At 40.5% G+C, this 26,595-nt stretch overlaps 2 protein-coding genes across 9 annotated transcripts in view; both read right to left on the reverse strand.

Annotated features, from left to right (window-relative positions):
* Positions 1-1,416: 1,416 nt before the first annotated feature.
* On the reverse strand, positions 1,417-7,526 carry cnot11 (CCR4-NOT transcription complex, subunit 11). Its single transcript, XM_032567840.1, has 7 exons — positions 6,779-7,526; positions 5,582-5,746; positions 5,309-5,461; positions 5,024-5,226; positions 3,764-3,966; positions 2,679-2,775; positions 1,417-1,831 (listed from the first exon to the last, which is right to left on the reverse strand). The coding sequence occupies exons 1-7, from the start codon at positions 7,095-7,097 to the stop codon at positions 1,634-1,636; spliced, it is 1,338 nt and encodes a 445-aa protein (XP_032423731.1). The 5' UTR covers positions 7,098-7,526; the 3' UTR covers positions 1,417-1,633.
* A 2,647-nt stretch (positions 7,527-10,173) lies between these two features.
* The window catches only part of LOC116723018 (abl interactor 2-like), a 31,084-nt gene continuing 14,662 nt past the window's right edge, over positions 10,174-26,595 (reverse strand). The window contains exons 3-12 of one of the 8 annotated variants that reach the window (XM_032567515.1): positions 25,310-25,486; positions 23,216-23,233; positions 22,422-22,525; positions 18,745-18,900; positions 16,056-16,180; positions 14,616-14,936; positions 13,652-13,810; positions 12,803-12,883; positions 12,508-12,687; positions 10,174-11,706 (exon numbers count right to left, since the gene is read on the reverse strand). In XM_032567515.1, coding sequence (XP_032423406.1) covers positions 11,531-11,706; positions 12,508-12,687; positions 12,803-12,883; positions 13,652-13,810; positions 14,616-14,936; positions 16,056-16,180; positions 18,745-18,900; positions 22,422-22,525; positions 23,216-23,233; positions 25,310-25,486 — 1,497 coding nt within the window. In that variant the 3' untranslated portion in view covers positions 10,174-11,530. Of the gene's footprint in view, positions 11,707-12,507; positions 12,688-12,802; positions 12,884-13,651; positions 13,811-14,615; positions 14,937-16,055; positions 16,181-18,744; positions 18,901-22,417; positions 22,526-23,215; positions 23,234-25,309; positions 25,487-26,595 lie in introns of all 8 variants that reach the window. The other 7 variants (XM_032567517.1, XM_032567518.1, XM_032567520.1 and 4 more) reach the window with 7 other exon arrangements.

The following is a 26,595-nucleotide window of genomic DNA, read 5'->3' on the forward strand; positions in this document are numbered from 1 at the left end:
GAGTTTGAGTGAAAGAATGAAAACAATCAAGACAAACTAGCTGGATTAGCTCCGTGTTTGCTAGCTAGCATAGCTGCTACACCACATTCTGCTAAATAACTAAAACGGGTGATTTCATTACATTATCTTTACTGTGCCAATGTTGCTGCCATCTTTCTTGAGCAGCAGGCAATTTGAGCCGTTTTGAACATAGCGGTTACTTAATATGTAACTTGATTTACCAAATTTACGTCATTCAGCTACGCAGCGTGAGACTTTCCGTGAGCAACGTGTGGGGCACAGGAACAAACAACTTAGCAAAGTATCATTTTTAAATATAGACTTTAATATTTCTTGCCATTCCATTAAATTAGTGTAGAATTTTTTTATATTAGGAAGTTATTTTATAACCTATTAGGTTTTTTTATGGCGCCCTTAGCAAGTTAAGTGTAGTGAAGACTGGCGCTAAGGTGATACTAGTCCAGACCTCAGTCTTTCAAAAATACCTTTGGAAGGTCATCAGGATTACAAAACAGCAGCCAATGAAAGAAAGGACTTCATCGTCTCCCTGCTCCACCAAATCTGATTTAAATAATTAAATGACTTCCTCAAGGTGTCATCAAGCTCTGCTGGATCCTGGTACCAACCCATCATTTCAATCAGCTGTGCTGAACCTGAAAGATCCAAAGCATGTCAGATGCTGGTCCTCAATGACAGACTTTGGGTGCCATTTCTGACTTCCTTCCTCAAACAGCTTACCTGAGAGGTGCGCCAGCCTGAAATAATATTTCACTTAGCTACACAAATCCATTTTTAACTTCTCCAACGTAAAAGTTCATGGTTGATATTTTCGTCACATGAAATAGTTGCTTCTTCCTATCCAAGTTAGCGAACTTACAAGTATACACAGTTGTGTACAAAAGAATATAAAAACTCCCCTCCTTTCCACAGATGAACTCAAACACACCCAGCTCAGGTTATGCAGCAGGACTATGATTTTGAAGCGGCCTAGTCAAAGTGTAAACTTAAAATCCGACTGAGCTGCTGTTATGTCTGACCTTTGACTGTTTATATTTAAATTAAATTAATTAAAGCCCTTCTGCAAAGAACTGACTGTATGTCTCCATGGAAACGATCTGATTTCAGCTTTGTGGGAGGAAGTGAAACCATCAGTGTTTCTGAGCCACCAAGCTCAGTGTGTGACATCATTCTGACCAGATTCAATTCAGACTCATCTTCACCTTATTTAGCATTTAGCACATGTGAACTGTAATCATTAAATGAGTCACCAGTTCTTGATTCGACACAAGACCGGCAGCTTTCTCAGCTATTTTTAATAACTGTTTAGAATATGAGGCTGTTCTGACATCCTTTCAGGAAGTGAGTTCTGAGATAAGTTTAAAGAGTTGCCAATAAAATCAATTCAGGAGACAAAAAGCTGGTTATTATTATTTTTTTTTACTTTTGTAGGAAGAGAGAAAACACAGAGAGATGGTGAGATGCAAGTCAAAAGACTTCATGTCTGATTAAAAAAAATATATATTTACACTATTTACTCTGAGCACAGTGAGGAGCTGCAGATTTCACTGTGGCTGTTTAACAGGAAGCTGTTCTCCCAGCATCTCAAGGTGGTGCTGCGTCTCTGTGCGGCTCTTCATTTGGTCGGTTTGGGTTCGGGCGGGTTCTCCCCGGTGTCCAGGGTCTTCAGGAGGCGGAAGAGGCCGGCGGCCTCGCGGATGCGGCTGAACTCGATGCAGAAGGCCTGGACCTCGATGAACAGGTCCTGGACGTTGATGATCTTGTTTCGGATCAGCGACTGGAGGAAGACGCAGACCAGTCGGACCAGCCGATTCTGGAACGGACAAACCGTACATGAGGAAAATCTGGCACACAGTGACCGAGGCCCTGTCCACATGTAGCCAAGGCTTTTTAAAAACTCATATCTTTGTCACATTGCTTTAAAAAAATTACATCATACACACATGATTGATTTCAGAAAAATTTTTCATCCAGGTGAACTGAACAGGTCAGCCTCTCAACGTTGTTTTAAACATGCCAAACCCATAGGGGGCAGTGTTGTGCAAAGCTAAAACCTAAGGCAGCCAATCAGATTGTTTCAAAGCCACCAGGACTTCCTGTTAAGACATACTTTTCACCAGGAGGTTGATTTGTAAGTTCAACTACTTTTGAATAGTATTTTAGAATATAAAGATAATAAAATAAGACGATGCTGATTGGGAATCATGTGAAAACAAGAAGATTGATTATTTGTTGCAGATACTAAAACCCTCAGTTTTCTCATGTACACATGCAAACACAAATACATAGTTTTATCAAATCTCCACTTTGGTCTGAGTTTTTGTAAATAATCATTTTTATTGATACTAAGCTGAGTTTGTGTGTGGACGGAAAGCTGGAAGGCCTAAAAATGTCACCTGTTTTCCCAGATGTCCATCTACATGAGGACTAGGCCTCAGGCGTATTCACACCTTGGGAGCGTTTCCACTTTATGTCACATTACTACTGAAAATATCAACATGTTGTTAAAAAGACTCAGCATAATCCTACTGGAGTGCATCAGTCTCCACAACTAAAGCTAACGCCCACCGTTGGGCTACATGCTGCTGCTGTGCTTTGACTAGGACAACTTCTAACGGGCATTTTCTACCTGAACATATAATTTAGGACGATCAACACACCTGCATGTACTTGTCCTTGATTTGCTCACATGTGGAGATGCAGTTGGAGATGTAGAGGTGGATAAACTCTGGAGGCAGGTCCACGGCTGTGGTCAGTCTGATGGAGGGAGGAGGAAGGACAATCAACCCCAACTAATAAACAAAACCGTCCCTTATAGCAAAGTGTTGAGGTGCAGCTCGGCTGTTTCCACACACTGGGAAACAAACCTATTGAATCAATCATCAAAAGTTCAAAGGGTTTCTACAGGTTCCTCCAACTCAAATATGAGGCTTTTAAAGAAATTTTAAGACCATTATGAATGAAATTTAAGACGTGTATCACAACATAAATGTACACAACGAAAATCACATGTTTTATATTTTAAAGTGTCACGCTTTTTTTTTGGTACAGAATACATGCAGAATCATTTGGGTCTCAGCCTGTAGCGAAGATAACTCCGTCCAGCCAACTGGTGATAAAGTTACACGCTTCATCTGTTTTTCATGACAGATGAAAAAAGCTAGCTAGTTAGCGAGGGTATGTTAGCAGCTAGTTAGCGGTAGCCTGAAACACTTCGAATCAGAGAACGGAGCGAAGATTTCTGAGCGCCTCTCAAATTTTTGCCTGACAAAAAAAATCCTGTGAGAAAGATAAACTACATGGAATAAGAGATTAAATGGTCCTGCCACGACCACGTGGTCAAATTACATATTTTTAATTGAATTTAAGACATTTTAAGGGCTTAATTTTAGATATATGAATTGAAGGCTTTCAAAGACTTTTTAAGAATGGGAGCGCATCATGGAACGGTGATGGAGGACAAAAGAACCTAAACAACTTGAGCAAGAAACTTGGATCAACACAGAAAATCTAACCAGGCAGAACATTTACAGTCTGTCCAATCACTGTTAGAAATGAGTCTGGAGTTGTAATCCAGACTCAACAGTTTAATGGCAACTTATTTAAAAAAAAATAAAAAATTACACCAAGGATGTCTCACTAACTTTTTTTTTTAACTCGTTGCAGATTTGCTTCTTGTGATTTTCACGTTCTCCATAAATCCTGCTCAGTTCAAACAAAACGAAAGTCTCCAGTCCTGCCCCACCTGTTGACCACCTCCATGGAGTGCAGCGACATGTCCATGTTGACCAGCACTGAGAAGTACTCAGTGATCTGGCTGCTCTGCATCAGCTTCAGCAGCATCTCGATGGCCACCAGTGGGTTGTTCTCCACCAGGTCGGGCAGCTTGGCCGGCGACAGGCCGATGTGGTACACCAGCTTGGGGTCCTTCTCCAGCTCGGCCAGCAGCTGCACACAGGACAAACGGCTGGCCCGGTTAGCGCCCGACTGAAAAGCAGCACTGACAAACCAAGCTGGTGAAGATCCAGGTGGGTAACTTAAAAATGCCCATGTTTTTGTGGTCAGTGAACACACCATACTTGATGACAAAACCTTTCACATCAGTAGCCGTGTTTCCATTACAAATGTTCACAAAACTTTTTCCATTTTTCACAAATTTAAAACAAGAAAAAAACTATTTCACAATCGTGGCGTTTCTATTAAATCAGAAATGCAGTTAAAATCACATAATGAATATGTTCACGCAATAAATCATTAAAAATCATGCAGTGGCATCATCCTCCTGCTTCCTGTCGTCTTCTTTGTTGTTTCCTCCAGTAGTTACATCCAACTGTTCATCACTGGTTGTCTAGTTGTACTTTGTACCAACCATCAGATTGGTACAAAGTTCTTTTATGCCCGTTTATCTTTCCAGTGTTTCAGGAACAACTGATCATTCATAAAACTTCTCTAGAAATCTGGACTGTGGACGCCAACATTAGCAATGGGGTCGTCTGTGCTAGCTAGCTGCTACATAGTTAGCAGCTTGACTCTAGGCGTCTTCTCGAGATGCTAGTTTAGGCTTGAACAGCTTTGCTGATATGCTAAGTCCTTTAGCACAACAATAGTCTTTTCCAGGATTCCAGCAGTTTGTTTTTTGAAACAGAACTGAACCCTCATTGGGCCACGAGAAGCAGATTGGTCATCTGTTGTTATTGTTTGCTGATGTCGCTTGTGCGACGGATTTACAGATGTACCAGAAACATGACTAGAAAGGTTCTGCCTCGGAACTTTCGTATGTAAAATAAAAAAATAAATAAATGTAAAATGTAATTAATTGCATTAAATCTTAACGTGTTAAAATGTATTCTAATCTAATCTAATTAATCTACATTAATTAACCAAAATTAATGTGTTAAAGTCCTAGCCCTCAAAAAAAACAACAACAAAAGATAAAAACAAATATAGATACTTTGATACTTTGTGCCTGAGCTAAATGAAGTCCGTCCCGCTCATGGTGACCCACCTGGGACTGCTGCTGGGCGGACAGCGGGCTCTTAAAGGCCTTGGACATGATGCGTTTGATCTCCAGGCCTGTGCTGTTCTTCACACACATGGAGCGGTCCCACTGGATGCTGTGGTCCGGCTCGGTCGGGTTCAGCCACGCTAGCTCGTCCTCACACACGTGGAGAGGGGGCGGGGGCCGGATGAACTCCGGCCGGAAGTGACCTGAGCGCAGAACGACCCGATTACCGTTTGTGACTCTGTGCGGTTTACAAAGCAGAACATGGGATAAAAAGTAAACCCTTACTCTCCAGCGGCGGCCGTGGCCCCGTGACCAGAGACTCTATGATCTGATTGGCTACGGAGCTGTCGAATCCCGAGTTGGAGGAGTCTGGGTCCGGGTCGTTCAGGATGCTGGGGAAGCTGGCTTTGCTCTGAGTGGGCAGCTCCGACTGACGCTCTGCAAAGCAAAGACACACACACTGGATCCTCCGATCTCAATTCACGAACTTACCTCTACCACACGGATTCAACTCAACGTTTACTACAAGAAACTAAAAGACACATGGCGTCCGCTGACCTGCTAAAGCCAGCTGCAGCCCACTGATGTCAATGGACTGGGGCATGTTGGTGATGTCCATGCAGGACACCTGTCTGGGCGTCTTCTTGAACAGATCTCTGGGCGGCGCCAGCATCAGCTGGGACAGGAAGAACTTCTCCGGCTGGGTGATGGGCGGCAGGAAACCTGGACACACAAAACGGACACACGGCTTTCAGTTGAAGACGTTTGGATGACAGACAAATCCTAATTCTGGTTGTATGCGCTGTTTGGAGAGGAGAACATGAATGGTACAAAATTATAAAAATCTAACATGGGCTTTCAAATCCAGAAATGCTATTTTGCGTCATACACACACACACACACAAAAGAATTCAGAATGGCACATTTTTTATCAAGAAGAAATAAGGTTCTCTAGCACCACCTAGTGAATAGATGTGCACATTGCCGAGTAAAAATTATTAGAAGTTTTAAGATATTAAATACTCTTCACAAAATTTTTTTCTTCAGTATCCCATAGAAATAATGCTGTTTGAAAGCATCATTATCCAGCTGTTATTGGTGAGAGCTTAGTTACGATACTTTGGATTTATTCTCAGACCAACATTGTGGATCAGAAATTTTTCGCAGCCTCTGAATTAAAACCATATTATTCCCCGTAAACCACCGGGTTGACAAAAGTTTGCAGTCTGCTGCTTTGGTCTCAAAGAACCATTTTCAAAGGACAATTTTGTTTACAGAGACTTCAACAATAAATTTTATTTGTCTTTTTATTTATTTACTTTGGGCATTTAAAATGTCTTCCAGTTCCAGTGGGAAATGTTCATTAGAATTTATTGATCGTTGAGAATGGATTGTTATTACTATGCCATTACCATAATATTAGATGAAAATCGTCTCAAAACGACAATTAATCCGTTAATCACAATTCTGGGACAATTTATCGTCCAGTAACATTTGTTATCGCGACAGGCCTACGATAGTATTGTAAAGTCGAAATAATGCGAGCATAAAGTCGTAGCAAGAGAATAAAGTCAATATTTCGAGAATAATGTTGGAATATTACCAAAATAAAGTTGTAATATTATGAGTTTATTCTCGTATCATTTCGACTCTATTAGGGTAGAACTTAATTCTTGTAACTTGGACTATATTCTCGTCAAAAAACAAACAAACCCAAAACTAAAAGAAAGAAAGAAATCACGCCGGGAGTCCTACCTGACAGCACCTTCTCCTGCTGCTCCTCTCCCGGCGCGGAGTTCAGCAGGTGGGCGAACACAGCGGCGAACGGGTTGGCGGCCAGCGGCTCGGTCCGGTACATCTCCCAGAGCAGGTAGAGGGCGGTGAGCCGCTGCGGGGAGCTTGGTAGCAGGTCGGGCTGCTGGAGCAGCATGACCAACACCGAGCCTACCCTGAAGTGCTCTGCCTTCCCGAAGTAATGGTGGAAGTGGGTCGAGAGGCTCTCGAAGGTGTTGGAGCAAGCCTCCTCCGAGATGATGCTCAGCAGGTTCGACAGTTCCTTCGGAGCGAGAGTCATTGTGGTGGTCTGCTTACCCGGGTTCGTTCCGCTTTAGCGTTAGCTGCTTTTTCTAAAAAAAGCAAAACGACGTACTTCTAAATGAATAAAGATACAATGGTATCTTGGTCGAGAAATCTTAATTCATGTTTGAGTACGTCCGCAAAACACCATAATAAAAATATTGACTCGGAATTAGCATCCTGAGCTCTGCTAGCAATAACTTACCATAGTTTACATGGTAATGCTAACTAGAAACAGACAGAGAAGTCAGTCAAAAACTTAACATTGCGACCCAAGAAACTCCTATGAACGACTCTGTGACTACAGCTTGTCGTATGAAACCAATAAAGCCTCACTGAATCGGACATGTGAGCCAAAAAGCGTTTCACGGCCTTAAAATTTGGTTCCTGGAGAACCTAGCCGTTTAAATTTGAGATAGGACACTTCCGTTGAGTTGCATCACGGGACATGTAGTTTCATTATTTGGCGTTTCACTTTTATTTTCAAATGAAAAATAGGTTTTAAATACCATTTTCATCAGGCGCACTAGGTGAAGAAATAAAAATAGTTATGGTTTATAAAAACTATTCAAATTAAACCACCATTATGAAAGTGGGAACCCCAGATTCCCTTCGCCTTGTTCTCTAACGTCAGTTTACCCGGCGGCCCTTACGACGCAATTTCCTCTTTTTGTCCTGTCAAAACAAAATCTGTAAAACTAGAAGATGAATTAACTTAAATACACTATTTCGTGGTGTACGTTTTGACACTAACATATACATTGAAAAAAATTGTATGGAGTTCCACAATAGGATTTTACAAATAAATAAATTTAAAAAAATTATTTAATTATTCAGAATTTACCTGGTAATGTTATGTTATACCAGCTGATTAGTTTTGTACACACTGGCCACTGGTAAAATGAGTAAAAGCTATATCCTGCACGTTCCACATTACAATAATGGATATTTGTCTGTTTATGATGCCTTGACTCAAAATAATCGCTGACTGTCTTTAATGAAATCTATTGTTTCCTATCTGCCCTGGTCCTCTTCACAAATGACTCCCTAAATAACTGGAACTTGAGCAATTTTCTGTAATAGAATAAACAGAATATAAGTGCAGTCCTTTGTAGAAGCCCTTTGATTTAGAAAAAAACAAACAAACAAGAAACGGTGATTATTTACAACAAATTGGCAAATAAATCAGAAAAAGTGACCAGAACATGTTGTTCTTTGGGTGACAAACTACACCTGACGAGTTTACTGATACTGAGTGGATTCAGCAGAAAGCAATAAATAACAGTATATTTTCTGACAGTAAATGTGCGAGAAAGAGGCAAGAAAAGAGGAAGGCTGTTAAAACATTTATTAGTAATTTCCTTTTGCTTTCTGTCTTACGAAACAGCAATGTGCCCAGAGTTCAGATTCCGTTTTGAAAGCAGAAAGCTCGTCCGGAGAACACGTTCCACTAGGGAGATGCAGGAACACCACGGAAAACACGTAACAGAGAAACCCCCAAAAACAAAACAAGGAATGAAGACATGAAGCAAAAATATTTAGACTTTTTCATCCCAGTCCAAATTCAGTCTCCTACAAAAAGTGAGTGCACATCGAAAAATAATAATAATAATAGTGATGATAATCTCCTCAAAAATGCTTCAAATCACAAGTAAATTGTGCTTAGTGTTGATGCAAAAAATAACATACACATGCTAAAATGTGATTATTGAGGTCCTGGGAAACATTTCAAAGATAAAACATGTTACTTTGGAACATCCGATTTGTTGAAGGAGTCTGTACCGTTTCACAGCTGATTTCTCCGTCGGCATTTTTTTTAAAGGGATGCTGCAGGAAAAGCAAAGTTGCCAAGATGACGTGTTGATTAGAAGCTCAGATAAGCTCCTTCTGACACTGTGACGTCACATTGTGCACAGATTTTCATAAATATTTTAAGTCATCTTTTCTAGTTTCGCTTTAAAATGCCTCTTGAAACACTGCACAGGGATATGTTGTTTTTAAAAAGGTCCAGCTTCACAAGTTTGGTTCTGACTCACACACAAGATACCTGCATTCACGTCACGTCACACACAAACGTACATTTGGCACAAAATATCCGCCTCCATCTTTGATACGCTGCCAAGTCCAAACCCTCCGCCGGCACGGAAACAAAACACAGAACTGTACAAGAACAGAACGCTTCAGATGAAGAACCGGACAATAAAACAAGGCGGTTAAAACAGTAAAAAAACCAAAACACTACAAAGACATATATTATGAAATAAAATAGTAAATACACGTGTCAGTTATATATATGTATATATATCAGGCATGCAGGCAGTCACGCTGTAAACTTTAAAACTGGCGACAGGTTCAGAATCTCCACCTGGCAAACTGTTTGGGTTCAATTCACAACCACAAAGACGGGGGCGGCTCAGAGTCTGAAACATGGGCGTCCATCACCAGAGATTTCTGATTTACTGTTAGCCTGAGAGAGGATTGCAATCTGGGCTCACATGTTTTGATTTATTGCAATATGAAAAAAATAAAACGGCTGCTTTCTGCCTGTGTAATGTGTAAAGGTAACGGGGGTTTCTCCACTTTGAGTATTTTATTGTTTTAGTGCTTTTCTGCTTGAGTTTGGGTTGGTTTGTAGTGTGTGAGGGAACCTTGTTGTAAGAAGTGCTGGACGTGTTTGCTTAGTTGAAGTGTGTGTTGTCACAGGGCGTCCTGCAGCAAAAACAGAAATTTGTTTTTTTCTGTGACTTTATCTATTGAACAGAGCATTAGGGCCATTGTAGATAGAAAAAGGGAGGAGAAAATTCCTGCCAAAATTCTAAGAAATTTTGAATTTTCAGAATTTCTTCAGAAAAAAAAAACTTGGAAATCTTTGAGTTTCAAAAGTCAAACATTTTTGACTTTTTGGAGATTTTCTGAGCATTAAAAGTAGAAAATTTTCAGCGTTTGAAACTCAAAAAATTCCTAGTTTTTTCTAGAAATCTTTTGAAATTAATTTCAAATTTTTAGATTTTTTTTAAGCTGATTTTCAACCTTTTCAAACTCAGAAACGTACAAAGTTCTTGTAGAAAATTTCTGAGATTAACCTCAAATGTCAGATTTTTTTGTTGTTTTGGCACAAATGTACTACGGTACTTTTTTTCCCATCCATCGTGGCCCTAAAACGCCGTCATTACTGTCAGTACTGTAAACCAGTGTTTTTAAATGTGTGACCCGCCAGGGGGCGCTAAGGGAGCCTCAGAAAATTGGAGGGAAGATGAGGAAGAAAAAAAATGGAATCCCATACATTTTTTAAATGATGTTTTCTTTATGAAATCTAATGGGTTTTTCAATCATTATTTAAAAATATAAGTTAAAATAACTTCAGTCGAAACTGGAAAAAAAAGGAATCATTTTGTTTGTGTTAAAATTCATTGGCCCAGATGGCGAAATCTTCCTGATTTTAATAATCACAAGACAGAAAGAACCACCATAAAAAATAGTAATTAAATATCTTTTCTTTTGTCCTTTGGCACTTACTCTCCTCATGGCAAAATGCAAAAAAACCCAAAAACAACAAAAAAAGACATATGGTAAAGTTACATTAGAAAGTTAATAAAGAGGAAACATAAATCTGACACAAACTAAACAGATTCTCACACACCTTCAAAAGGTCCAGGAACCAGCTGTGCTGTTTCAGCCTCACCAGACTAAAGCGTTAAAAACTCAATGACCGAACAGGTGCAAACTTTCACTTTTAGACCTCAATAGAAAAAGAAAAGTGCAGCAGGGTACGTCGATATCACTTCACAATTACACGTTACGTTTTGTTTGTCTATGAAGTAAAATCTAAACAAAATGCAATGAGGTTTGTGGTTGACAAAATGTGAAAAAGTTCATGAATAATTTCGCAAGGCACAGTATGCAACTTTTGGAAAGGCCGAGAAGATTTGTTTTGCCATGTGTGTCTATTCCAATAATTCTACACTGATTTATGACCAATATAACGGGGAAACGTGGAGGGAAAAGTAGAGTTTTCACAGGAGTATTTCCACACTGTCTTTTGTTACCGCTTGTCTGTATTTGCAGTAAGAAGGAATGAAGGAACAGCATTCTGATGAATGGATTTACTCACAGCTAAAACATGTTGTGTATAAGCAAGTTATTCATTTATTAGTAAAACGTGACCAGCCTCGTGTGCAAATCACCTGAAATTCACCCGAGATAAATGGAGCGCACGGAAACATTGTGAAGATAATCTGGGAGATTAAAACACTTTGTAAACAAGCCAACGAAAACCCAGTCCAATAAATAATCAGAATATCCAACTGAATTGAATAGTTTGATCCCAAAGGAGGAACATATAAAAAGCCGACCAGAGTTCCCCTCTCCTGCTCAAAGGAAGTGAGCCGCAGATTTAAATGAACTCCACCTGTGAGCGAGACTCAGGCGGTTTCAGTCGGCGTAGTGCATGATGGACTCTACGTAGTTTCCTGGGAAGAGGCCGGTGGTGGCGTTCATCACCCCTTCGAACCATCCGTCCTCGTTCTTCTTGACAACATAAATGATGGCTCCTTCCTGAAAGGAAAGCTCGTCCTCCTTGTCTGCGGTGTAATCATACACAGCCACCACTGGAGGGCGACACAAAAAAACCCGTCAACGAGTAAAAATATATTTTGTGCTGCGGCAGTAGCTGCGTTTCTGTTACAAATCTGTGGGAAACTGTGTCGATATTCCGCTAATGTTGGGGGAAAAAAACGCAATCACGCAATTGTTTCCATTCAATAAGAAACGCAAATAAAATCACATAAGCTTGTTCACATGTTACAGTAAGTTATTGAAAAACATGCCGTGCATTCATCCTCCTGTCACGTCCTGTTGACGTCATTTCCTCCAGTAATAACATCACGTCATTCATGTGATGCAAAAAAATAGTTCCTATTGTAGTTTTGTGAAATTTCAATAGCACAAAAACTTTGTACCGAAAAACAGGATTTTTTGAAATTGCAGTGTTTCCATAAAGTAAATTTATTTTTGAAATTCCACTTTGTGCAATTAAATGGTCAATGGGAACGCAGATAATTGCAGTTTCGCAAAATACACTAATTTTGATACGGCAAACAAACCGCGTCATCCTAGCGCAAGAACTTTGTATTGAAAAACTGTCAGTTTTTAAAATGTTTCCACTAAACCAATTTCTTTTTGTAATTCCATTTTGCGCAGCTATATGATCAATGAAAAAGGGGCTACTGCTGTTAAAAAAAAAAAAGCTACTTGTGTTCAATCCACTTTGTTGAAAATAATTCTGTGGAAGAATAAAAAAAATTGTGATGATAGTGAAAGTATAACCCTGCTGTAAAATGGGATTTATGGCTAATGTGACAAAATAGTACCAACAGGTATGAAATCCTGAGTGCGTTTCTGTGACATACCTTTCTCCAGGTAGCTTCTGGGCGCCCACGGCGGGTCCTCTTCAGCGTACGGATCGCTGTACTCCACTACTTTAGAGTCTTCCTCACCGTGTCCGTCCTCTGAAGGTTTCGGGGTGGACGGAGTCTCATCGGGCCCTGAAGGCGTGTCGGCTGACGGTTGAGGAGGAGGAATGTCTGTAACTGTTGGTGAAGGGATGTTTTAGAGAATAAATGATCGACCATCAGCATTAGTGGACAAACACAAGCCGGTTCATTTGTGAAACAACCAAAACTCAACAGGGACTGTTTGACTCACTAGATTCTTGAACTCGAGCAACGAAACCCATCAGAGGCAGCTGAGGGGTGAACTGCAGGAGCGATGGAGGTGGAGGCGAGGCTGCAAACACACTCAGGAGTCAATTAGGACTTCAAACTACCAGTGTAAAACTGTTGAGAAGTTTCAGTCATTTCAAATCCAGTATACATTTGTAAATAAGACAAATATACCCCTTTGAAATCTTAATTCTGACTGGCAAAAGTTAGAATCGCAGAAACCACCCCTCAAGTTCAGAATCCAATATGGCTGCTGTGCACATGAAAACTAGTTACATTTGTATATATCACGGTATTTAATAGCACTCCTGACCGTTTGTACTCTTGAAAATGTCCCTTTAGTATTTAAAAAGCTAAACTGGTAAAAGGTTAACACCAAAACACAGAACCTGCTGCTTTTCTAATGTCCAACTAGAAAACTCTTGACTCTGGAGTGATGTCATTCCCAAATCTGAGCTCCGACTTTATCAATAAATCAAATTACCACTATGCTAAAACCAGAAATTTCTCATTGGCTTTTATGTTTATATTGTTGAAATCAGAAGTTTACATACACCTTTCTAATTGACCTAAAGCAAGAGAAGTTTGGTCTGGTTTAACCTCAGACAGTGAGAAAAAAAAGGTGTGTGTGTCTTTTTAGTAGGTGTATGTAAACTTCTGGTTTCACCTGTGATTGCGTAAAGTGCTCCAAAAAATAAGACTTCTGCTTTATCAGGACTTAATTTATACAAAATCAGTGTTTATAAATTGCCAAAATGAGGTTTCAAAGACATCCTTCTGTTATATTTTCAGTGATGAGTAAACTTGAGTGTTGCTCCAGTGAAAGGCTAACCTGGGCTCTGGTTGTAGTAGGGTCCTCCGTTGACGTGGTTGGCTATCGGCTGACCAGTCACAGAAGGGGGTCGGCGGTATGGAAGTGACCCCCCCACCTGTGGGGTCTGCTGTCGAGGCTGGGGCCGGTTCATGCTGTAGAACTGGGGGACGAAGGGACCTGACGTAGCAGAGAGGAACTCTGTTACAAATCTTAAGAATGTTGATTTATAAGGAACCTGGAGTGGATTGAACAAGCTTTGTCTCCCTCTGCTGGTAGTGAAAGCAAGTACACAGTTCTTATTCATCAGTAGAAAGTTTATGAGGAGGAAAAAGGCAACCAAAAGGGTCACATTTGATCAGCTGTATCTCTTAATGACAATGGATGTGAAGAGAACATACTAAGGATGCATTCAGACCAATCCTGAATGCAGGTCCGCTTTAATTGAACTCTTGCTTGTTTGTCTAGAAAGTCCGGTTCGTTTGGGAAGGTGTGAACGCGCAATTAAACTCTAATGCGGACCAAAAAAATATTTTGGTCTCGGTTTGGTTGAAGTGAACTCTGGTACGGTGCAAATGCCAGAGACAACTCCAAGAGCTAGAAGTGGACTAAAAGGCAGGGCATTCTGGGTAAATAAAACCAAAACAATCGCGTGAGTCTAGTGCTAGCAGGCGAATGGTTTGTGGTCTTTTACCGACAACAAAAGAGACAACTCCATTTTTGTCAACATTTTACGAAGAAGGAAGTTGCACTTCACTCATGTGTTGTTTCCTTCAGTGGTTCTCAGTGCAGCGCCCCCACAGGTGGAGAGGGGAACAGGTTTTTCAAAAGGTTTGGTTCGTTTGATATCTAAAAATTTAACAAATGTTGCAATTTTGGTGTTCAAATGAACCAAGTCTACTGGACTATCAGGTATTAAAGGTATTAAAACACCTTTTAAAAAAACTTGGGTTTGAGCCACTGAAGTCTTCTGGGACAAACTCACCTTCAGCAGGTGATGAAGAGGTGGAGAGTGAAGGAGGAGGAGCAGGAAGAGGAAGAGAAGACAGCTGGGACTGGCCTTCGGAGGTGCTGGGAGAAGGGTTAGAAGGCGGGGAGGTGTTGGTGTTCGGTACGTTTGTTTGGGAGCTTGTGTGAGGAGACGAGTCGGCTTGGTGTGCGGGCGAGTTTGGTGGTAGGGGTGCGTTAGGCTGGGTTAAGGTGGTGGTGGAGGAGGAAGAGGAGAAAGAGGAAGGAGTCGGCGAGGGAGAAGGGGAGGAGTTTGGAGCTGTGGAGGAAGAGCTGGACGGTCCAGCAGTCGGGGAGACTTGGGGAAGAGGAGAAGGAAGAGAAAGAGGAGCTAGTTAGGAAGGAAGGCTAAAGTAGGGAGTGAGGGAAGAATAAAGACAGGGTTTCTGTAGGTTTCACCAACTCAAGGTTAAGACCTTTTAGTGCCATTATGAATGGAATCTAAGACCTGCATCTCCACAGAAGTGTACAAACAAGCTAGCTAGCAAGGGTATGTTAGAAGTGATTTAGTATTACAACGCAATGATATCTGAGAGTGACTCAGACTTTTGCCTGACAGAAAAGACTATGAGGGGGAAAAAAACATAAAACTATACAGGATTAAATAGTCCTGTCATGACAAAATGTAAGACCTGTTATTATGGACGTTGCTGCTGCAGGACTGGTTGAGTAGGACAGCTGCTGCTGCTGCTGCGGTTTGTTTTAGTACCAAACCTTATGCATAGATACTCCAAGTACATCCTGCAGCTACAGAACCTGCAGAATTATTACACGGAGAAATCCATTTGAGTGTCCTAAAGGATAAAGGTTTAGTGGATGTAAACTGGGTCTGGGCAGAAGGGTCAAAGATCATTTCTTATTACTCCATGTAGAATTGAGCTGCCAGGGACCCTTAGGGGGCAGTAGAGCCCCTTGTCAACTGGTTTGATACTTCTAGGTAGAAAAGAATTAAAGAATTTCAATCTTTGATCATTTCTCCCGTTGAAAGATTTATCCTTTTGGTTTGGTGTTATTTTATAAATTTTTCTTTGAAGAAAAAACAGCTAATTATTTTTGGAAAAAAATTACTGTTTAATTTACAATTCAAAAAAGGAAGCACAACAAAATAATACACTTCATAACAGATTTTTTGGGGTGGCGGAGCTAAAGCTGCCACTACAAGAGTTCTGGGTAGAACTTATTTACAAACACAGTTTTGTTTTTCATCTTAAATGCAAAATGTATATATTTGTACAGTTCTGGCTTAGTTGAGGCTTTGAGAACGGTATTCTTTCATCACGATTAATGCTTTCATCACGATTAATGCTTTCATCACGATTAATGCTTTCATCACGATTAATCCGATTAATCGTTTCAGCCCTCGATTCAGCTACACATCGTCAACTGCAGCTGTGACATTGAGCAAGTGTCCTGTTACCTGGGAAAGTGGAGGGTGGGGACGGCGTTGGCACGGCGATGGGAACGCCCACGCTGCCGCTGCCACTGTTCTCCCTGCTGCTGCTGCGACTGCTGCTGCTGGGGTGACTGCCTCCGCTGCTGCCACTGCACACACACACACACACACACACACCCAGAGGAAGATCAGTGCTGTGGAGACAGGTGTGTTCCAGCTGCAGATTGGACAAAAGACGTGAAACTAATCCACATTTGAACTGGAATCAAAATTTTTGCTTTTTAAAAACTGCTAAACTTTTTTAGTGATGTGGAGTTTTTCAAAAAAAGATTGCAGACAGGACATGAAGCAGTAAAAACTGCACGTCCTTAGACAGTCGGCATGGCGATGGAGGCGGGATGACAAACAGTAGCCTGTAGAGAGGAAGTCCAGCGAACCGCAGTAGCAGGTTCAGGTTAATGGCAGCAAAGAAGAAATGAAACAAGCAGACAAGAACATGCAATCTGATTGGTTCAAAGCTGGAGGATGAAAGAATGTTCTGATCGTATGGGAAGAAGAGCTGACAACTATTTACATCTAATAAACATAAAAAGGAAGAAAAATAACCAAAGCATCAAATAGAAAGTACTTTTACACTAAGATGCACTTTGTAAAACTTGGCAAGTTTTATTTCTAGATGTTCTCAAACCACTGCATTGCTTAATGTGGTGTCAACTCTTTACCAAACATATAATAAAAAATCTAACAATTAACTGAGACGTAAAGTTATTTTAATACCAAAATACTTTATTTGTTTCAAAGGGAAATAAAATATTGTCATAACTCATATCAAAGTATCTTTAAATAGTTGTTGTGAACCTTCAGTAACAGTCAGTCTTGCAACAAATCTCAGGTGGCCTCTGACTAAAGACTTTTGTTCTATGTCGGAGGCGAGACTTTAAAATTTTACGTTCTGCTTTGTTAAAAATAACCATGTTAGAGCATCAGGACAAGCCCAGCAGCTAACAATACCGTTCAAACAAGTGCTGGCTAAGACAAAAACATTTCCATTTGAGTTTCAAATTCCAGGGGAAGTTTCTCTGAATTCTTTTAGCGTTGAACTTGGAAACTTGTACTTATGAGTGAAAGGAATAAAAACCCCATCCTTCATCCAGGCACGTCGTTCTAAAGGATAACAATGTAAAAACGCAACAAACTGGAAAAGTCTTTGTGGTACTTGTTCCAACACAATTCAATGGCTTAAAATAAAGAAAACCACAACACTTCTCTGTTACTAATGAACTACAAAAGTGCCAGAAATGTAATTATTGTTTTCATTTTAACAACTGCTTCCATAATCAAGGCACTTCTCTTCTGCCAAAACTATAGCAGACTAAACAAAATATGCTTCCTGCTAGAATTGAGGAAAACAATCAATGAGACTGAATAAATGCACAACTGAAGATGAACCCACAGAAACAAAGAAAAACAGTTAGTTGGATGCAAGCAGACCGTTAGCACAATATGACATTTAAACACAAAAAACTCTGCATACAAAAAGCCAGAAGCAAAAGCAGTAGAGTGAACAGCAGCAGGTTTTAGACAAGCCAAGAAGCAAGCCATGGTACGGAGTGATGAAACCAAGCCGAAAGCAAAATCCTACAGGAAGACGGAGAAGTCGAGAGCAAAGATTATGTGAAAATTCACAGGAGTCTCGAGGCTTTCTGTAAAATGTCTGCGGGTGAGATCCTGTATCCTAAATGTGGACAAATAATTAGCCTTCCTAGATCTGTGCACATGTCGGCGTTATTTGTTTCAACCACTTACAAACAGATTATAACTGCAGTGGCTGCAAAGTATCTGATAAATTGTGTCCAAAAAATGTGAATGTGTTAAATTCAAAATGTTTGCTCATGTTCAGTAAAAGTGCTAACTGGGTAGATTAGCTGTGAATGGAGGAATTGAGGCCTAAAAACATGAAAGATGCTAAGAAAGATGAATTAAAAGGCAACATTTAGTCTCAGCTGAAGCAGAAAGTTATCAAAATGTTTTATTCAACACATGCCAGTTTAGTTTGGGAATACTGCACCAACTTAAAGTGCATTGGAATTAGGGATGAACCGATTGCAGTTTTCTGGCCGATCGGCGATTTAAAATGTCTGACCTGCCGATTCCAATTTAGGTCGACACCTTTGTTTTTTGTCTGAAATGTCGCTAAATATAGCAACACAATCGCTGAGTTGGCAACAGTGGGGTGACTGTCGTTAACAGAGGTGGATTTATCGGCCGGCCGATTTATCAGTCCAACCCTAATCATAATAAATGAGCTGAATCAGTGATTATGTTCACTCCCCAAGAAACTGAATTATGGGTTTTCATTAGCACAAAGCTAAAATCATCAAGAGTAACATAAATAGTTGCTTGAAGTGTTTCCTCTGTGTGTAATGTATATAAAATAAATTTAAGAAATAAATGTACTTTTGAGGATGTGTTAATTTATTGACTTACTCCAAAATACTGCAAGTCACTTTTTATGACTAAAATAAATTCTGCTTAAAATAAAAGCACCAAAATCTGTGATTTAAACCACCTCTACATCTCTGCTTCCAAACTGAACGTGACTGTGTTGAACATCAGGAGTTTTTAAAGAACTATAGGATTAGTAGAGCAAGAGCAGAGGAAGTATATCGGAAACGCTGTTCTTTCAGTCATGTCTGAACTCTGACCCAACTACCTGTACGTTCGGGGTCGTTGGTTCAGGGTGGCGGTGCGGACCGGACTCGGAAGCTGTCCAGCACCCGTATTGTTTCTCGTCGGGCTGGAGGCATAATCATTGGGCACGACGGGAGGGCGTACCGGCTCCAGTGTCCTGTAGGGGGAGTTCTTGTGCCTGTGCATGCAAGACGTAAAGGTGAGGAAGAGGTTCGCACAGGAACACAGACCTGCGGCATTGGTCATCTGTCCCACTGCGTCAAACTCATTTTCATATTGGGCCATGTCAAGATCGTGAATGTTCTTAAAGGGCCGGTGGTGCCAAAGTGCACTGATAAAACCCATTAACAAACTGTTAAAATATTAACAAGAAGCTGTAAGTCCAATAAGTACTCCTTAAAATTAAATGCTATCATGCATCTCCTCACATCAATCAGTACTTTCAGAATTTCATGACTGTTTTTGTGATACTGCCCGTTTACTCACAATTATGCAATAGTGTGAAAAACTGCAAGGATCTGTTGATTTTGTGTGAATTTTCAAGGAATTGCAAAAATAAAAAAATAAAAAATAAATGGTGGGATTGATCGATACAATTTGGTGTAGGAACTGTAGAGGGCCACATATAAAGCTACGGCGGGTCGGATTTGGCCCCCGGGCCTTGAGTTTGACATCAACATATCCTATCAAGATGCCACAAGGGGGCGCTGCACACCGGTTTTTTTACCCTTAAAACGTTCTAGTAAGTAGTTAGCTCTAACCACAGCTCCTGCTGTTTAATAGTCGTGGTAATAATAACTACAGCAGAGTGAAACTGGCTCCCTCTTGCTGTAAAAGAAAAGTCAAGCCAAGTTTAAAGGTCGGGATGTTATTTTTAGACAATTACTCCTGCAGCTCAGCAAAGCTGTAAAAATGTAGGACATAAAAGCAGAACAAAAAGACTCCAAAGTTTAATGATACATTCACAATAAAACCAGTCTCCAAAGTTAAACCCTCCCCGCCCCCAAAAAATCTAAGTTTTATTTGATTTTTCAATATAAACTCAGAAAGCACAATTAAAAAGGGAAAAGGAAACAATTTCAAGACATAATGAGCATAGAGTCCGTTAAAAACTCTGCACCCACGGTTGAACAAACATGAGGCCAAACAAAAGGACTCATTGTTAGCCGAAGTAAAAGCTGGTGCTGAATGGAGCGTTTCTCAGGCAGGATAAGAAACATCTATTTGCTACAATGTCGAAGCAGCCATGTGGGTGTCTCTATTCTAGATCTCCCGAGCTCACCAAGTTTTTTTTAATCCCGGCTGAATGGAGCTTTTTCACTTGAACAGAACGCATGCAGAATGTACAAAAATGACTGAATGTTCCTCTCGGTAGTAAGTTAATGTGGGGAAGAAAAAAAAAAGAAAAGTGTGTGTGCTGTCAGAAGGAGCGGTTTGTCAGCAGCGGGTCGCCGACTTTCTGCTGTGCGTTTGTCCGCTCCCTGCCTGCCTATGGGGAGAACGCAGAGAGGCAGACCCGTTGGCACGGTTCTGACCAACCGCTAAGCTGCTTCTGTTCGCCGCTCCGAGAAACCGCACTTTGGATCAAATAGTGAAGATGGAGAGGTGTTGACGGACAGAAAGCTGGAGATTATCTACTACTTTTCACAACACGAAGCACCAACACACCCTTTAATGGGGCGTATTGGTTTAAAGGTTCTGTCGTTGTGCTACTATTTAACCACTAACGCTGTCGATTGAGCGTGAAACAGCCGGTTGATCAGCGGGTTACAGGAAACTGGAAGGAACATAAAGAGAGACAAGAGGAGACGCCCGCTGACTCTGGCAGCTCAGCCTACCTAGCGCCATATGGATACAGTTTTTCACACTGCCGTATTACAATCGCAACCTTTAAAACTGCAGTATGTCATTTTTTACAAAAATATATGTTTTTTTTTAAATATTTGGTAGAGCTCTCACTATGTCCTGAAGTATTAAACTGATAACCTGTGAAAAAATTAAGCTCCTTCTGCCTTCTCCTTGTTGTTCTATCGCCATCTGCAGAAATCCAACGCAACCAATCAGAAACAACCAATCAAAGGAGAAGGAGGGTCTTAGCCCTGTCAATCAATCTCGTGTACACACTGCTAAATGTGCTAATGATGGGGAAACAACTTTACGTTACAGAAAAACCATTTATCCGCCGTCATCGGTGGCCATGCTAACTAGTCTTATCATTCACAGCAGGCTCTGCTGTGGGGAACAAAGAGAATGGGAGAGGGTGTCAGCAGGGCATACACAAGCGTGATTGACAGCGCTAAAACCCTTCTCCTGTCTGATTGGTTGTTTTTGACTAGGAGTGGTGCATTTCTGTAGATGGCAGTAGAACTGCAGAGAGAAAGCTTGATTTTTTCACGGAAAATCTGTCTCATGTTCTACTGTGTGGCAGTTTTAACAAATATGTAAAAAAACAACAACATATTTTTATAAAAGTTACAAGAAAAACAATGTATAGCTTAAGAAATATTTTACATATTAAAATCGGAAAACTGAGGTATACATTTGTGTCCAACCCTCTCTGATCTGATAAATAAAGTTCAGTGAACCCAACTGGCTTCAGGAATCTGTGTGCAATTTAATGACCCTAAAAGTACAGCTAGAGCTGCAAAAGAATCTGCTAAAATGTTGGATGGATCATTTTTCAGGGCCCTGCTGGTAAAACAAAGCTACAGTTGCTGGTTTAAACGCCCACCAGACGCCGCCAGCCTGAGTTGTTTCATAGAACATAAATTGTGGTGTACCTTTTTGACGCGCGTCAAACAATACAACAATGTGCGTCTCCATCTAGCTTAGCAGTCTGACTGTCATTGAGAACATACAGAAACAGAGGATCTGAAGGAGGGTGGTAACATAAAAAAGACAGACAGTCAGAAAAATGTCAAAGGCTTAACTTTTGTATTTTGGCTGCCGATTGTTTGTTTTTAGCACTTTGTCTCTACAATTCCCAAATGGAGAGTGTCCCAATTGGTATATGAATCATATATTGAGTCTGGGTGACAGTGTGATGAAATGTGACACTGAAAGACACACCAAAATGCAGCGTTTGCTCAAATGTTTGAGGTTTGGTCTGTTTCAGAAGAGGAAAATGAGATTTTTTTTTTTGTTTCCTCAGTCAGAGCAGCGGTTAGCTCGGAAGAGTCAACAATTATATCCGCTTCTAAAGTGACAGATGCAGACAAAAGTGACGTGGATAAAAGAAGAGGAAACAACTGTAGGATATTAAAAAAAATACAATTATAGTGTAGGAGAAAGGGGAGTAAAATACAGGTAGAGAAAAAAATACCAAAGATGGATAAAAACAGCTCGGTGACCTAGATGTTTAAGGGCAAAGAACACAACAAGCTCTCACAACAGATGACGTTATTCCTCAGAGCGCTGCATTTCAGTACGGGTGTGTGTGGGTGTGTGTGTTTTCCCTCTGCCAGCTCACATCTGCAATAACCTCGTCACAGGACCCCCGTCTTTTCACGAGAGACTTAAATATGCGCAAGCTGCAGCCTGTTTCTAAGAGATTTCTAAAGAAAAACACAAGAGAAGTTGACTGTCTCATCTGACATGAGCTATGTGTCTTCCAGAGCACAAAAAGAGTCACAAAGTTGAATAATTTACAGAAAAGTATGGAAATTACAGAGTAAACAAAGTGAAAGTAGGTGTACATACCCTAAGATTCCTTTTCCTGCCCTTGGAGGGCTGGGTGGTTTCTGGGTCGGGGGGTTAGTCCGGGACAGACCTCCTCCAAGTTTTAGACTCTGCTGGCCGTTTACCTGAGAAACAAACACGCTCTCTATCAATACTACTTAGTTTGGACATAATCATATATTCACATGTAATTTTAATTTAACTTCTTGTTTATTGGAAGCACAGCCATTGGGAAATAGTTCAGTTTTTTCTACATTAGAATATCGACAACAATTTGTGCACATTTGTAATGGAAACGCCGCTGCAGTCTTTTCATTTTCTGATGATGGGTTAAGCACTGACGTTTAAGAGTGCCAGATTTTGTTTTGTAACCCAAATCTCTTTTAAAATTAAAAATTATATACCACTTTGTCTTAGTCTTCCAAAGAAAATCCCAATAAAACATTCTGACATTTGAAAAACGCAAAGAAGTCCCAGAAGTTTGAATACTTTTCTAAACCACTGTGTCACATTTCCTTGGTTAGCGTCAAGTTTTTGCCAGCATAGTAACGTCTCTCGGTTGTCACAAGGATGGAAAACACTACAAGAGGAAGAATCTCAGCATCCATATTTGTATACCGGTTTAAATAAAACACGTTTGGAATAGATGTAAAAAAGCCACAATTTGTTCTGTTTGATCATCAGACATACATTATGGAGTATAAAATAAAGCAGCACTTCTTCCTTTTTGCTTTTAACATCCCCTACCATCGCCAGGTAAGACACATCAGACGCATTCGCTCTGTACTGTGTGTAGGTGTGTTGTAGACTCTTACCTTGAACCTCATCAACCACTTAACACATCAGTGACAGCAGATGGAGCAGGAGGAAAAGGAAGCAGAAGACATTTTTATCTAAAGGTTAGACAGAGTGCAACTGCATCATGCAAATACGGTCAATCGTTAGGAACAGCAGACAGAAAATGCAAGGCAGAAAGAGAGCTTCAGATAAACACCGGCTGAGAAAGAGACACAGAAATCAGGATTCTTTAGTTTGGTTGTAGTTTGTGATGCAGTGATACTGAGGTGTGCAGCTAAATAAATCATTTTGAAAACAGAGACAAATAAATAAAACTACAGCCCAAGGGAAAACTTTTCATAATTTGTGACACACTAGGTTGTTGACAGTATGGTTCTCTGCCCAGGGTAACACTGTACCAGTGGGTAGCAGACACACTTAAGAAAAAAGGTAATAAGCTGTACACAAAACAAATTGAACTTAAGACGGTTATGAACAAAAACTTCCTAGTTTTGGTTAAAACCGTTTTAGAAAGGTAACATTTGATGTATCTCATCAGTCGCTGTCTTGCATCTCATTTTCAAAGTCTGAGTTTCTGTTTCCTTCACAAAAGAAATCTTGTGAAAATTAAAAACGCTGTTAAAATGTTCTATCTTGAGATTTATGCTAAGTTCCCCAAGGTAGATGGAGAAAAAGAGCGGATCCTGATCTTGGAAAAACATTTTCAAAATTCTGCAAAAGTTTGCAAAATGCTGGATTACTTTTGTGAAAGATTACGCAAAAGTTTTGCGGGATACTAAAGTAGTTTAGTAAAATTATGCAAGAGGTTTGCAAGATCCTGAATTAATTTTGCGGGGTCACGTAAAACTTTTCCGATTTCATGGAAAGATGCCAAATTGCTTTTGCGAGATCACCCAAAAGTTTAGCAAGATCCTGAATAGCTTTAGCAAGATCACCTGTAAAAGATTTTACAAGATCGAGTTAAAGTTTTACAATTTCTCTCAAAGATTGAAAAATTACGTTTGTGGGATCACATGAAAGTTTTGCGAGATCCCAAATTACTTTTGCAATTTCACACAAAGGTTCCGCAAAGTCCCGAATTATTTTTATGAGATCACACAAAAGCCTTGAGAGATTCTCAATTATTTCTGCGAGATCGCGTAAAAATTTTGCAAGATCACCAAAAGTTTTACAAAATTCCGAGTTACTTTTGCGAAATCCTAAACTACTTCTGAGTTCAAGCAACATTTTTGCTTCATATTTAAGGCTTAATTCTGACACATAAAGACCAAAGAAATGGAGGACACACACCTGTAAGGGAGACTTATAGATTTTTATTTTGTGTTTGTTCTTAATGAGAAACAAATTGAATCAATGCTCGACAGAAGACACGGTTTTGACACAAGTGAGATGATCTGAAGAGAGTTCTTAGCACACGGGGACACATTTAACTCAAATCCTACGATCTGTGTTGCATTTCCACATCGATATGTTTCCCCAGCAGCTCATTTCCGGTACATAACGGCGAGCTTTACTCACAGAGGAACTGCACACACTGCGAGAGCAATTTTTGAGCATGGTGAGTTACAGAAGCTCCACAAATATGGTCATTCCACCAAAAGACATAACTTGTTTGTTCATTTCAAACATTTTAAAGGATCTCGCAAAAGTAAATTGGAATCTTTTTTTTTTTCCCCTTCCACATCCCTTGAGGAGCTCTGTAGTTTTCCTATCATGTTCTCAAACGTTTTAAAACCCCCCCAATACAATAGCTTCCAATTTGTTCTTGCTATTTTCAGTTTCAGAGAAACGTCAACATGCTGGTCACCGTCGCAGAATTTGACGGTCTGCCACTACCTTAATTATACAAGCCATCGCTGTTATTTTATTTTTTTTTTTTTACCCCTCCAGGGGGTCTTTTGTGGGCTCTAGTGTCCCTTATATGACAGTAGGCTGACAGAAAACGGGGAAGGAGAGGGGGGAAAACATGCGGCAAATATCGTCGGGTCCGGGAGTCGAACCCGCGACGGCCGCGTCGAGGACTGAAGGCCTCCAAATGTGGGTCGCGCTAACCGCTACGCCACCACGGCACGCCCCGCCATCGCTGTTATTAACTCGTTTCTGCCACCTACCTTGACTCCATGACCAGTGTCATCCAGAACGCTGTAGTCAATGGGCTTCCTGATGTAGCGCACGGGCCTCTCCAGATTGGCTGGGGCGATGATTTTATGGGAGCGGGATGTGTTTTTGTTGGTGGTCAGTATACCAATCTCACGCCTCGCCACCTTCTCCTTGTGGATGTCGACCGTCTGTAAGGAGGATCAAAGAGTCGACAATTGGACTTCTTTGATCAAATGATGCATAAAGATTAGATATCTCAACAGATCACAAACCTTGTGCATATATGTTGTAATAACTGTGTTTACCACTCCGAAACAATGACAGAAGCCAAAGTAATTTTTTTGTTTCCAAGTTGAACTCGATATTTCTTTCTCTCAGAAAGGCAGCTTGGCTTCAAATCCTCCCTTGGAATCACTGATTCCCTGATTTCCTCACCGGCTGTTCAAAACCCAAAGAGTGTTCAGTGTGAGAATGAAATTCTCACTGCTCTGTGTTCTCACACTGTGGATATTTTTGGAGAAGTCCTAACATGGATGACAGCCTGCCTGTGGAGCTTGGGAGTCAGTAGAAGAGAAATCCACGCTGAAGGATACTTTACTCTGGTTATCGAGTGAAATTATTTACAGAAAGCAGCATCTATGTGTGCACCAGATGTGGGCGGACCACTGTGTAGGGTTGGTCTGTTGAGAGTACATGAAACAAGAAAGTACTTCTTAATATAGAATGATTAGAGGATGGCTGTGTACAAGTTCACAGCAGCCATTCTTGCTCAAGGAAGAGTCAAATTTGTTTTGGCATCGCACGCCATGAAGGAGATTTTTACAAGTTTGACAAAAAAAAAAAAAAATACTTTTTTGATAATGTATGGACGATCATTGACATTCTATTATTCAGAAGAGCTGTATGGCCAATAGCAAAGCAACCAGCTGACTGGGTCCAAAACTTGGTGTACTATTTGCAGCTGAAACCACACATGTATAGTCAAGGAAGAGACTGCTGTGTTTTTGTTTTTGACCTTCTACTAGCAAACAGGTAGTTAACATCTTTCTGTTTTGGTGAGCAAGCGGAAGGACTGCTGGGAAACCTGCATTGTGTGTTACTCTGGTTAAAGACCAGAGTAACAAGGTGAAGACGACACAGCGGTTTGTCACCATAGAGACTGTTGCTTAGGTGACAAGAAATGTGACAGGTGAAGCTTCTTACTAAAGCGTTGTTTAATCTTTTGATCAAGATGAATGTCGATATTCTTAATATCTATGAAATGATCAATTAATTACCTACTTAGGAAGATAACAGG

This window comes from Xiphophorus hellerii, chromosome 7 (genome assembly GCF_003331165.1).
Source record: "Xiphophorus hellerii strain 12219 chromosome 7, Xiphophorus_hellerii-4.1, whole genome shotgun sequence".
In the NCBI taxonomy this organism is placed as follows: Eukaryota; Metazoa; Chordata; class Actinopteri; order Cyprinodontiformes; family Poeciliidae; genus Xiphophorus; species Xiphophorus hellerii.

What these genes read in the sequence shown, in the direction of transcription:
- cnot11 (XM_032567840.1), bottom strand. Translation starts at nt 7,097, where the DNA reads ATGACTCTCGCTCCGAAGGAACTGTCGAACCTGCTGAGCATCATCTCG. An exon ending in GCAGGAGAAGGTGCTGTCAG is followed by an intron (nt 5,747 to 6,778) that starts GTAGGACTCCCG and finishes TTGTGTGTCCAG; the next exon opens with GTTTCCTGCCGCCCATCACC. An exon ending in TCAAGGACAAGTACATGCAG is followed by an intron (nt 1,832 to 2,678) that starts GTGTGTTGATCG and finishes TGTCCGTTCCAG; the next exon opens with AATCGGCTGGTCCGACTGGT.